This window comes from Crocuta crocuta, unplaced genomic scaffold (genome assembly GCF_008692635.1).
Source record: "Crocuta crocuta isolate KB4526 unplaced genomic scaffold, BGI_CrCroc_1.0 scaffold3, whole genome shotgun sequence".
Lineage (NCBI taxonomy): Eukaryota > Metazoa > Chordata > Mammalia > Carnivora > Hyaenidae > Crocuta > Crocuta crocuta.
Window position 1 is genome coordinate 16,626,560 of NW_027529934.1, and position 12,526 is coordinate 16,639,085.

At 40.0% G+C, this 12,526-nt stretch overlaps 1 protein-coding gene across 2 annotated transcripts; it reads right to left on the reverse strand.

Moving 5' to 3' along the window:
* Positions 1 to 782: 782 nt before the first annotated feature.
* On the reverse strand, positions 783 to 12,520 carry CACYBP (calcyclin binding protein). Of its 2 annotated transcripts, none has more exons than XM_077763331.1 (6): positions 12,366 to 12,520; positions 7,471 to 7,690; positions 4,452 to 4,548; positions 4,112 to 4,211; positions 2,259 to 2,356; positions 783 to 1,355 (listed from the first exon to the last, which is right to left on the reverse strand). In XM_077763331.1, the coding sequence occupies exons 1-6, from the start codon at positions 12,384 to 12,386 to the stop codon at positions 1,199 to 1,201; spliced, it is 693 nt and encodes a 230-aa protein (XP_077619457.1). In that variant the 5' UTR covers positions 12,387 to 12,520; the 3' UTR covers positions 783 to 1,198. The 2 variants fall into 2 exon arrangements, with proteins under 2 accessions (XP_077619457.1, XP_077619459.1); XM_077763333.1 differs by lacking the exon at positions 12,366 to 12,520 and adding an exon at positions 11,949 to 12,103.
* Between the last annotated feature and the right edge of the window lie 6 nt (positions 12,521 to 12,526).

A 12,526-nucleotide genomic window follows, 5' to 3' on the forward strand; every position in this document is an offset into this window, starting at 1 on the left:
ACATGGTATAGTTTCCCTCACTCTTGTGTTAAAGTGGAGCTCTGTCCCTCTCCTAGTCCTCGTATTTAGATCTCTGCTCTGTTTAGTTATTATCTCAAATGCCTGGCTCTCCTTCAGTTTTGAAATGCTGTTACTATATTCTAAAACTTCCATATGCCTTGGATCTTTTTCTGTTCTGTTCCAATGGTCTCTTTATTTATATGCCAGTATCCCACAGCTTTTATTATAAAGGTTATGTTAAATTTTGTTATCCTATATAACAAATTTACCCTACCACTTTTACCAAATTCTGATTATCACAGTAGTTTTGGTTAATCCTCTTGATTTTTTTCCTCTACATGTTTGCTTTCTCTTATGTAACTGCACTGGCAAATATATCGCGGGCATCTTGCTCTTACTTCAGATTTCTAGAGGGAGTCATTCGAAAACAAATCCTCCCTCTTAAAGCCTTTTGTGACACACTCCTGGATAGATCAACTATTCCACTGAACAAAAACCTAACCAACTTGAGTGAACATAAGAATAGATGGGTTTTCATTTATTTTTGCTTTACCGTTACTGCTTTTGTAAGCCATCTGATCCATGGCAACTTACTAATTTGTATATACAAAGATGGTTATTATTGTCAAATAGGTTTAGCTTTAACTTATTTATAAATATATTTTAGAGAAAAACATTTGTGATTGGATTATTAGGGCATGGTAATGTGCGGCATATATAGACTAAGCTGCTCACAGAAAAACTCTACCAACAACCTTGAAGTACACAGGTACAAATTTGCATTTTATGCAAAAATCCAGGTTTTATTTTTACTTATTCTTACATCCGTGGGAGGTGATGTCAGGAGCTTATAGGCAAACAAGAATTTTTGTTTTCTACTTCTTAGCTGAACAAAAATACACACAATGTGGCATTATCATTAGGCAAGACTTGTTTTTTTACATTTCACACAAGAATACAATATTACCCTTTTTTGAACGAAATGCCCAGATTACTAAGGAAATCATCTTTGGGGGAAGTTTTTAATAAGCATATTTAAATAAATTCTCCAGTAGGAAATGGGAGAATTCACTGCCTTTACTTACAAGAAGGCTATGTAAGTAGTTATCTGTCAAATTTATCTGTGCAGCTCACCAACATTTCCTCCTTGGAAATATCAGTATTTCCACATCACAGTCCCCAAAATGACTTTCAAGTCTCAAAATTCTGTGTCTCCTTTGGCTTGCTTCTCTCTTGATTCCACCCAGGCTTTATTAATGGTTCGCTTCATATCATCATCTCCATCTTCATAAATTTTCTTTAGAACATTCATCAATCCCTCACTAGGGTCTGTTTCAGTGTCATAGGAGGGCTTTCTGTTAAAAAGAAAAATAACGGAGATACAAATATGTATTAATGATCCCATTTACTGCTATGTTCTTAAAATAATCAATGCCTCTCAATGTCTAAGCAGAGCCAATTATATTCTTCACTTATTAAGTGCTAGATCACATAACTAGGCTCTGAGGAAACAGGCAAAGACATGATCCTGGACTCAGGTAATTCATTTCTGATTTAAAATCAATTCAGATAGTTCCTAACCCTAGCCAATCAAGTGCATGCAGGGTACCAGGGAAGGAGTGAGAGAAATGTGGAAGGAAGGCTAAGTGACTCAATGTAGGACATCGCTACTGCAGGACATTTAAAGCAGAGAAACAGTTTGACCTGGGATGGAAGTATCGTTACTTTTTCACTCTACACCAGTGTGACAGTGAAACTAAATTACATGTAAGAAACTTCTGTGGAATTCCAAAGTATATATGGGTAGTTCCGCCACATAAGTGCATGACTCTTGATCTTAGGCTTTCAAGTTCAAGCCCCACATTGTGTGTGAGGCCTACTTAAAAAAAAATTCTATGTGGTATCTTAGACTAATGAAATGGAATCTCAGAAAGGACCTGGTATCTGTATAGAAGCAACACTGGCTCAGTGTTAAAAACCAGTATGTACGTATGATGTATGTATGAATGAATGAATAAAAACAAAAATGAACCAGCACAAAAAAAAACAACCGAAACTAAAGCCCTTGGTATAAAGCAACTTGCTGGACACGTGCCCTCTTCAGATAGGGTCTGACAGTTGAAAGATAGAAGATGATCGGTTGGATGAAGAGGGGATGGTCAAATCACAGACTCTTATCCACAACAGCAAAGTGTTAAAAATCTACAATCCCAGCAAAGAATACATTAGAATTCTTAAAAAACTGAAAGTAAACTCACTCTTTTTCTTTGCATTCTTTTTCAACCTGAGTCAGGTAGTCCCACCTTGTGTTTTCTGCTTTCTTTCTACATAAGATAAGAACTGTATCTGTCTTAACCTGGAAGAAAAGAAACAAGTACAACTTAGAACACATGGAGAGAGCATGGATATTTGGAAAACATTTACTCAAATTACTATTATGTGTAGGACCTGTTTTATGTGTCAGTAATACTTTTACAAATATAGGCCATAGTCCACAAACACTTATGGAAGAGAAAGAACATGAACAAGTTAAACTGGAATACCTTCAAATATAAAGACAAAAACCAAGATAAGGTGTTAACAGAGTTTCAGGGAAGAACTTCATTAGGGAAGGATTCTGAGCTGAAATCTGAGCAGTGGCCCAAGATGTGGAAGAAAGGGCACCGCAAGGAGAAAGGCTGTAAAATGCGATGATCTTGGGGTGTTTGATAAAAAGACGGGAGTGGCAGGATTTTGGTGACTGAAGGAGACGTATATTAGGAGTCAGACAGAGATAAGGCAAAAAACAAGAGAATACAGAACTCAACAATGATCCACAGAATTCCTATGACTGAGTATTCATTCAACTATGGGATTAATGGATGAAGGAAACAATGAGACACAAGATGATTCGTAAATTACATTCTAATACTACCTTTAACCTGCTATGTAACTGCATGAGCATAGATAGCAAAACGGCACATGTAACAGATGCATTAAACCCTATTTATTTAAATAGAAAAAATTACTTGAACTAATGCAAAGTATGCATAATACTTTAAAAGACTTTATTTTTACAGGTTTTACTAACTTCAGTTAAGCTAAGTGATGAAGTCCTTTTATGTACCAAAAATTTACACTGAGAACAAACTGAGGGCTGATGGGGGTGAGGGAGAGGGGAAGGGGGGGTGATGGGCATGGATGAGGGCACTTGTGGGGGTGAGCACTGGGTGTTATATGGAAACCAACTTGACAATAAACTATTAAAAAATTACATATAAGCTACCATTATTTGAGCACTACCATTATAACTGCAACTTTGTAAAATAATTTCCATAGTATAAATGAGGACACTTGAGGCACAGAATGGTAAAGTGAGCTGACAAAAAATCACAACCAGTAAGGAGCAAAACTGGCATTAAAACTCAGTTCTCACTCTTTTCTGAGTTTAGTAGTTTATTCCTCCCCTAATTTAAATTTTTTAAAAAATGTTTTATTTCTGAGAGAGAGAGAAAGAGAGAGGGAGCGCGCACATGTGCGCAGGGGAGGGTCAGAAAGAGGAGATACAGAATCAGAAGCAGGCTCCAGGCTCTGAGCTAAATGTCAGCACATGGACCAATGCAGGGCTTAAACCCATGAACCATGAGACCATGACCTGGAAGTCGGATGCTTAACCGACTGAGGCACCCAGGCGCCCCTTCCTCTCCTTATTTTAATAATTTTTTTTGAGAGAGAGAAAAAGAGAGGGCACAAGGGAGTGAGGGGCAGAGAGAGAAGCAGGGCTCACCTGAAATGGGGTTCTCAAGAAGATCATGAGCTGAGCCAAAATAAGATGCTTAACTGACTGAGCTGCCCAGGCGCCAAATAATCTATTCTCATAGAATAGGAGTTCACAAACGGCCAGATAGTTAGTATTTCAGGCTTCTGGTGCAGCTAGTGGTTTCATTATAGCACAAATGCAGCCCCAGACAGCACCTAAGTGAGCACAGGCATGTTCCACTAAAAGGATCAGGCTGTAGTCTGCCGATCCCTGTTACAGAGGATAAATTAATTCCAGCTCGTCTCAATTCTAAATCAACCAGGTTCAATTTAATGAGGTTTCACAATATTATGACAAAAAGAGCCAACTTACTTTTTTTGAACTGCCTTCCACAGAGATGGGTTTCAAGAGATTGTTCACAATCATGGAGTAGCTCTTCCCATTTAGATTCTTTACCAAGAGATCAAATGACCTACAACACAAGAGTGAATACATGAGCTTTCTGCCTCTAGGAGAGGTGCTCTACAGCTCTTGTGGAAAAAAAGCCACAAGTTTTATTTCAGGATGTGTTTTTGGCCACCCCTGGTGAGAATAACCTCCTCAAAACAGGTGTAAAGGATAATTCTAGATTTAAGCAGTTTTAGAAACTGCAAGAGAAAAGAACTGGTAATCAGGCAATCTCGGACTTAATCTTCCCCAATGTGAAACTCACCTCTCTGTGAAATACACCTGCACATTCTCAGTGGGGATCTGATGAACTCCAGTTAAGGTAATGTAGATTTTCACAAATTTATCTGACTGATCCCATCCTATTAACAACAAAAAAGGGACATGAACGAAGTCTCATACTATCTCTAGAACAGCAAATGCATATGGCTCCTAAAACTGGAGAAAACTAAATTCTAGTAACAGAAACATTGGAAAAATTAAAATAGAAGAATTTTGTAGATGGAGAAATTGAACTTATGGCAGTTAGGTAATCTACCCAAAGTTAAGACATCTAGATAGTGGTAGAACTAAGATTCAAATACAGGTTTACGGAACACAAAGCCCCCTCCGCACTTTTTTAATACCTCAGAATAAGAAATATGATCACTAAATACATTCTTCTAAGAGTAGCTCATTTTTCTAATACCACAAAAAACAATAAACTCAAAATGGGCCAAAGACCAAAAAATGAGACATAAAACCATGAACTCCTAGAAGAGAACATAGGCAATAATGTCTGATACTGGCTGCAGCAGCGTTTTTCTAGATGTGGCTCCTGGAGCAAGGAAAACAGAAGCAAAAATAAACTATTAAGACTTAATTAAAGTAAAAAGCTTCTGTACATAAAAAGATGAACAAAATGAAAAGGCATCCTGTTGAAAAGGAGAAGATATTTGCAATAAGGGGTTAATATTAAAAATATAAAGAACTTAATATACAGCTCCATACCAAACCCCACCCCCAACATCCAATGAAGAAAAATGGGCAGAGGACCTGAATAGACATTTTCCCAAAGACAAACAGATGGCCAACAGACACATGAAAAGATGCTCAATAATCATCAGGGAAATACCAAACTACAATGACATGTCACCTTACACCCATTAGAATGGCTAGAATTAAAAACAAAAACAAGAATAACAAGCGTAGGTAAGGATGTAGAGAAAAAGGAACCCTTGTGCGCTGTTGTGTGGGAATGCCAACTGGTACAGCCAGTGTGGAAAACAGTATGGAGGTTGCTCTGGAAATTAAAATAGAAATACTATATGATTCAGTAATTCCACTATTGAGTATTTACTTCTGGAAAACGAAAACACTAATTAGAAACAATATGCACCTTATGTTTATTGTAGCATTATTTATAACAGCCAAGATAGGGAAGCAACCTAAGTGTCCATCAACAGATGAATGGATGAAGATGTGATATATATGTATGATACAGATATGGAATATTACACAGCCATAAAAAAGATCTTGCCATCTTTCAGAAGGACTTAAAGAGTATTATGTAAGTGAAGTAAATCAAAGAAAGACAAATACCATGATTTCATTTATATATGGAATCTAAAACACCAAACAAAAGCAGAAACAGACCCATAAATACAGAGAACAGACCAATGGCTGCCGGGGTTGTGGGGAAAAGACAGGCGCAGTGATGAAGGGGAGTGGGAGACAGAGGCTTCCAGTTATGGAATCAATACGTCAGGGGGAATAAAAGATCCAGCAGAGGGAATATGGCAGACGATACTGTAATAGTGCTGGGCAGTGACAGATGGCAGCTATGCTTGTGGTGAGGACACAGCATGCCACAGACATACTGACTCACCATGCTGTACACCTGAAACTAATGTCACTATGGGTCAAGTATACTCAAAAAAATTAAGACCAAAAAAACCCCAAAAACAATACAAAAAACCCAGCTCATTTTGTGGAATTTTTCTCCTACACCTAAATATCAATAATTCTCTACTAAACTGGATGGCTAAACATCAGCATCATCTAATTTCATAATCCTTGCTGCTTCTCTACGCAGTTAAAAGGAAGTTCCCTGACAAAGTAGCATTCAGAGTCTAATTCATCCAAATCTAATTTCACTAATCAATAGCTGCACTAAATGCCACTGCGGTATTGATCAAACTATTCATATTGTTCTCTATCCTAGATGAACTGTCCACACAAAAACCATGTAAGTTTCATGTACAAAGTATATACTAAAAATGTGTACATTATTTATTATATATGTGGATTAAATACACATATCCCAGTCTCTTGCTTAGAACTACACAATAGAAATGTAGTGTTAAAAAAGATGTCCTAGAGAATTCTGCAGAACTTCATCCAGTTTCTTCCCATGCATTCAGTCCATCCCTAAACCCAAATCTAAGTTGCTGGGGACATGCCATAATCCTACAACCTCAGACCAGGTTCCTATGGCCGAGTAGGCACACAACATATCTCCTTATCGTAGCACAGTACACCTCTGAAGCACGACACACTGCTCTTCATTGTGACAGTACAGAAAACACATGTTCCCTTTCGTGTCTCCATGCGTCTCCTCTGCTCACGTGATCCCCTTCCTTTCCTCACACTTGCCGAACTCGCCCTTCAAACTCAAGTGTCTCTTGTAATTCTCCATTCCTTACCTCCTTCGGATTACATCAGCTGTACTCCCACAGAACTCCCCAAATCCCTATTCATTGAAGCAAATAGGAACTGATTACTACGTGCTAGATGTTGTGAGCACAAAGAAAAATGACCGTCCCTCCCCCTCGTGAAAGCTTCTCACACCGAAGTTGCACTGTTCCTAACCACCTACTGAGGGAAAACGGGGTGACATGGTATTAGTTGTAGGTCTGGGTTCTAATCACACCACGAGCAAGATCGGGTCTTGATCACTGTTGTTGCCACAAGCCCAAGCACAACAGTGGCACATATTAGGCGCTCAAAGATGTTTCTCCAATTTACCTAGATAATACTGGTAGTGGTTTGGCAAAATAAAATGCAAAACAGGATTAAAGCAAAACAAGAAGCTGTGTTCCTTATATGCTAACCATATTTCAGAATAGGTTCATTTCTGTTGTTATTCATTATACTAAACCATCTCACTCTCTTGTTAACAGCTTCTACAATGTATTCTTCCCTAACACTGAGATTATCTAAAAAATTGAGTTTGTTAGTGGGTCACTCTCAGGAATAAGTTGCTGGGAGGCAGAAAGAGCTGGATGTAGGGTAGTGAGTCATACCGTAATTACTGATTTTCACTGTGTAGCCTGTTGTAATGGGAGCCACCATGGCAGCTGGCTTTTCACTGTCAAGGAGTTCTGCTTTTCTCTGTGATTTCTGCTGCATCTTGTTCTTGATTTCTGTCTCGATCTTGGATTTTTCAGCTGTAAGAGCATCACGTACTCTTTTTCTAGTGGTCTTTTCCAGCAGCACCTTCACCTCTTCTAGATCTTTCTGTAGCTGTGTTAAAATAGAAAGTGGGTTAGCTATGATAAAAATGACAATAGCTGGATATTATGCCCACTGGTCATTTCAATTTACTGAAGAGCTAAGAATTAAGATCATTTACATTTTCTAGGGCTGGGTTACAACCTGGGATTCTTTTCTCCAGCCTGTAGAACTATAAATAACCGAAGCTTCCTATTTTCTTTTTTAAGGAAAATTTAATATTAAAGTAGCAGTAGGTAATCAAGCCTAAAATTTTCACTTTGGCCAATGTTTTTTTATCTGCCTTTGTTTTAGGACATTTTACTTACACGATATTTCTGTGATTCATAAAGCTGGATGAAGAACTCTCTAAGAAAAAAAAAAGCCAATTCATAGATTTCCTTATAACATCTCTTCTAGTCATCAGATGTCAGTAATTTTAAAAATCTTACAAAAGATGAGCAAACACACGATGAACAAGGTGAAATACTGCAGCAAATTTACTGAAGTAGTCTACTTTCTATAACTGCTCCTCACTGACTCTTACCTCAAATACTACACATAAATAAATTTGCATTTTTAAGACAAGAGATTAAAAAAAAAAAAAACCCATTTCTGCTTTTAAGAAAAAGTCTTGGGGCGCCCAGATGGCTCAGTTGGTTAAGCAACTGACTTCAGCTCAGGTCATGATCTCGCCGGTCACGAGTCCAAGCCCCATGTCGGGCTGTGTGCTGACAGCTCAGAGCCTGGAGCCTGCTTCGGATTCTGTGTCTCCCTCTCTCTCCCTGCCCTTCCCCCACTAACATTGTCTCTCTCTCCTTCAAACATAAACATTAAAATTTTTTTAATTAAAAAAAAAAAAGGACAAAAAAAAGAAAGTGTCATTCTGAATCTCAGGGGTAATGTTGCAGTCAAAAGTCTGGGTCCTGGCTGTACCGTAGAGGAGAAAAACCTACGCGAACAATCCAAAGTGTGACAAACTTCTCGTTCACTGAAAAAACCACCTGTTTGTTCTTCTCGTGTGACACACTGCCTGCCAGTGTCTGTTTCTACTTTCTAGAGAAAGGGCCAACATTTTACAGAGAAAGATAATCGGCTTGAAACCTTTTCCCCAGTTATCCTGACATACTGCAAATGCATAAGATCCTTACAAACAAGGGGTTTATCGTTCTTAAAATAACTTTACATTCTGGCTTGATAATAACAACTTGACTATAGCGGAGTTGAAAAAAGACAACGACAACAACAGTATAGGAGCGCCTGGGTGGCTCAGTGGGTTGAGTGTCTGACTCTTGATTTCTAGTTAGCTCATGATCTTGAGGTTCCTGAGTCTGAGCCCCGCAGTCAAACTGTTAGCTCTGAGCCTGCTTGGTATTCTGTGTCCCTCTTTCTCTGCCCTTCCCCCCACCATGGGCATGCAAGGTCTCTCTTAAAAATAAACATTAAAAAAACTTCTCAATATAAAAATATTTAAATGCTTGATATCTTAGTGTAATGTCCAAAGTAGAGTTTTAAAGTCTTGTATCCTTTTCTATTAATAATTTATTTTTTTAATTTACATCCAGGTTAGCACATGGTGCAACAATTTCAGGAATTTAAGAATTTAAGAAGATTCCTTAATGCCCCTTACCCATTTAGCCCATTCCCCCTCCCACAACCCCTCTGGCAACCATGTTTGTTCTATTTAAGCGTCTCTTATGTTTTTGTCCCTCTCCCTGTTTTTATTAATTTTGCTTCCCTTACCTTATGTTCATCTGTTTTGTATCTTAAACTCCACATATGAGTGAAGTCATATGATAAATTTGTCTTTCTCCCTCTAGTTTCATCCATGTAGTTGCAAATGGCAAGATTTCATTGTTTTTAACTGCCGAGTAATACTCCATTGTATATATATACCACTTTAAAAGTCTTATTTCTTAAGTCTTACAAACTGTAGTAACAGAAAATCAAATGCTTTTTTACCCCCAAGTCTTAAATTATCTCTCTTAATTCAGATGGCCCTCCTTTCACTTCTCTGTGACTACAAAGATGGTATATAAAAATTGAACTGTGGCCAGTCTACTGTCCTTATCTACTCTTCCCACCCCCAAAACCCTATTTTTCATGGATCATAACCTCTAGCTCATCCGTGGTGTGGCATGTGTTCCTTTTGGTGGTTAAATAGTATTACTAAGACAACAAACCCTACAATTTCATCTTTTGAGCACAAAAGCAAGATGCTTCAGTTCAAAGCAATAGTTTATTACGGTGGTCTAAAAACTTCACATTGATTCTAATACCAGTATGATAAAAATTTTGAAACGTAAAAATAATATATTTGTTCCCAAGTATGGATTTAGTTAACGACCAAAAAACCCAGAAAATATATCAAGTCTAAACAAAATGTTTTATTTCTTGACTGTAAAGGAATTGTTTCTAGCAAACTTAGAACTCAGAACTAAGCAAGGAATTCTCAGGCCTCATTACAGCCAATTTTGGCTCTCACCTACTACAAAAGGAAGGTTTCCACTGTTAAGTCTGAAGCAACTTAAAGAAGACCTGTTTTAGGGAATTTCTCAGTTCTTCTGCTATTTGCAGATTGATCCCTTTGGTACTTTTCCTACACACATGCTTTAAGAGGTCTTAGATACAGTAGCTTCTCCTCTAATTTACAGAGGCATGCATTTGTTTTCCTTATGCAAAATCACATTCAGGCTTTAACTATTTCCAAATTCTTCACCAGGGAGCATTAAAACCAAAATGCCTCAAAACAAAAGGACTTGAATATAGCCATTAAGGAAATGGACATCAAAATCACAATAGGATGCCATTTCACACCCACTAGGATGGCCAACATCAACACCACAGACCCCTGAAAATAACAAGCCTTAAGAGAGGGACAGAAATTGGAACCTTCGTACACTGCTTGTGTGTCAAGTGGTACGCCACTTTGAAAAGAGTTCATGTGCTCCTGCAATTCCACTCTTAGGTCTCTACCTCACAGAATGGAAAACACACGTCCTCATAATAAGTTGTACTCATGGCAGCACAGCTCATAATGGCCAAAAATCATCCAGAAGTCTGTCAGTGACAGAGGAACAAAATGTGCTATATCCATGTAATGGAATATTATTCGGCCATCAAAAGGAACACATGCCACACCACGGATGAACTAGGGATTAAGCAATGAAAAAAGCCAAAAGGTAAAAAGCCACACACTGTAAGAACCCATTTACATGAAATGTCCAGAGTAGGCAAATCCATAGTGACAGGTAATTAGTGGCTGCAGGAGGGAGGGGAAGTAGGAAGTGGCTGCCTAACAGACACTTAATAGGTTTCTTTTGGGAGTGATGAAAAAGTGGAATTATAGAGTAGTGACAGTTGTGCGACACCGAATATTTATCCTAAAAACCGTTAGACAGGACGCTGGGCGACTCAGTCAGTTAAGCGTCCCACCTCAGGATGCTCAGGACGTGACCTCACGGCTCCTAGGTTTGTGTCCTGCATCAGGCTCTCTGCGGGCAGCACAGAGCCGGCCTCGGATCCTGTCCCCACCACCCCCTGGCCCTTCTCCGCCTGCACCAAGATAAAACATTTAAAAAAAAACATTAAGAAAAAACCTGGCCAATACTTTAAAATGGTTAAAAAACTAAATTTTATACCAAAAACTATCCCAGAAGTGTCCCTAAGTGTATACTTCTAGGTAGCCCAACTGAGAAAAATCCTGTTTTGCAGAGGATTAATACTGAGCTCTCCATACGTGTGACTGTAAAGTCACTGTAGGGAGATGGGCTCCTCAAGTCACAGGGACGGAAACCCAAGGCCCACCTTTAACACATACCATAAACCTGGGGCAAGGTATTCCCAATACACACACACACTTCATTCAAACCAGATTCTAATACTCTCAAGTCTGGGATTTTTCAGACTTGTTCTTATTGAGGACAAGATTTCCAGAAAACAAATCTCGTTAATACTCAACATTTTTTCCGTGAATAACAGTAATACGTAGTAACATCCTATTTGGGCCAAGAAAAGAGCAATGTATTATTCCCATTTTTCCAACTATGCAAACTAAGTCTTCAAAAAAGTTAACCCGCCCGTTCAGGGTTTATAGAGCTTTAAAGAGAGAAAGGCTATCCCCCGCCCCCCACCGCCAGTTAAAACTAAATTTTGCCAAGCACGGTTTGAAGCCTTTTGGATACTACTGTGGCACAGAGCAGCACAGTAACTTGTCCAAAGTAACACAGCTACTCATATGCGTAGAGAAAACAGGACTAGAATCCAAACGCCGGGACGAAAGGCTTCTCACCTTCCAGTCGGGTCTACGGTGGCCTGACCCTCGGTTTCTGCAGTCAGCACTAATTTAAAGAAGCTTCACGTCCTCGGGCTAGTACAGAAGGAGCGGACGGAGCCGGAGGAAAACGTGAAGGTGACCAGCTCACCCAGCTCCACCGCGGGCACTACTTGCAGCCGGGGGCCGCAACACAGCCCGGCGCCCACAGCCACCGGCTCGGGCCGGGGCTGAGTGGCGGGCGTCGATCGGCAACTTTCCCGGGGCAGCGGAGGCCGGAAGCCGGCAGGGGCCGCTGCAGGTGGGCGGGTGGGCGGCCGCGGCGAAGCTCGGGGACCCGACGACACGGGAGGGAGCCGGAGAGGCGATCANAGTGCCGGGAGCCAGCGCCGAAAGCCCCGCACGACCGAGTGAGGGAGGAGGCCGGACCCTTACCTCTTCCAAAGCTGAAGCCATGGTCCGGCTGGGTCACGCAAGGCCCGAGCTGCAGCCGCGCAGAGCAGAGAACAGGAACCACCACCGAACACGCTCGCCGGGACACAGGCCCCACCCGCCCGAGTCGCAGCGCCCGCAGCCCGCGCGCCCACCCGACCCGG

Coding starts and splice junctions, on each gene's coding strand:
- CACYBP (XM_077763331.1), bottom strand. CDS start 12,386: ATGGCTTCAGCTTTGGAAGAG. Junction 7,691..12,365: donor TGGCTTCAGCTTTGGAAGAG/GTAAGGGTCCGG, acceptor ATTTTAACACAG/CTACAGAAAGATCTAGAAGA. Junction 1,356..2,258: donor AAAGAATGCAAAGAAAAAGA/GTGAGTTTACTT, acceptor TCTTTTTAACAG/AAAGCCCTCCTATGACACTG.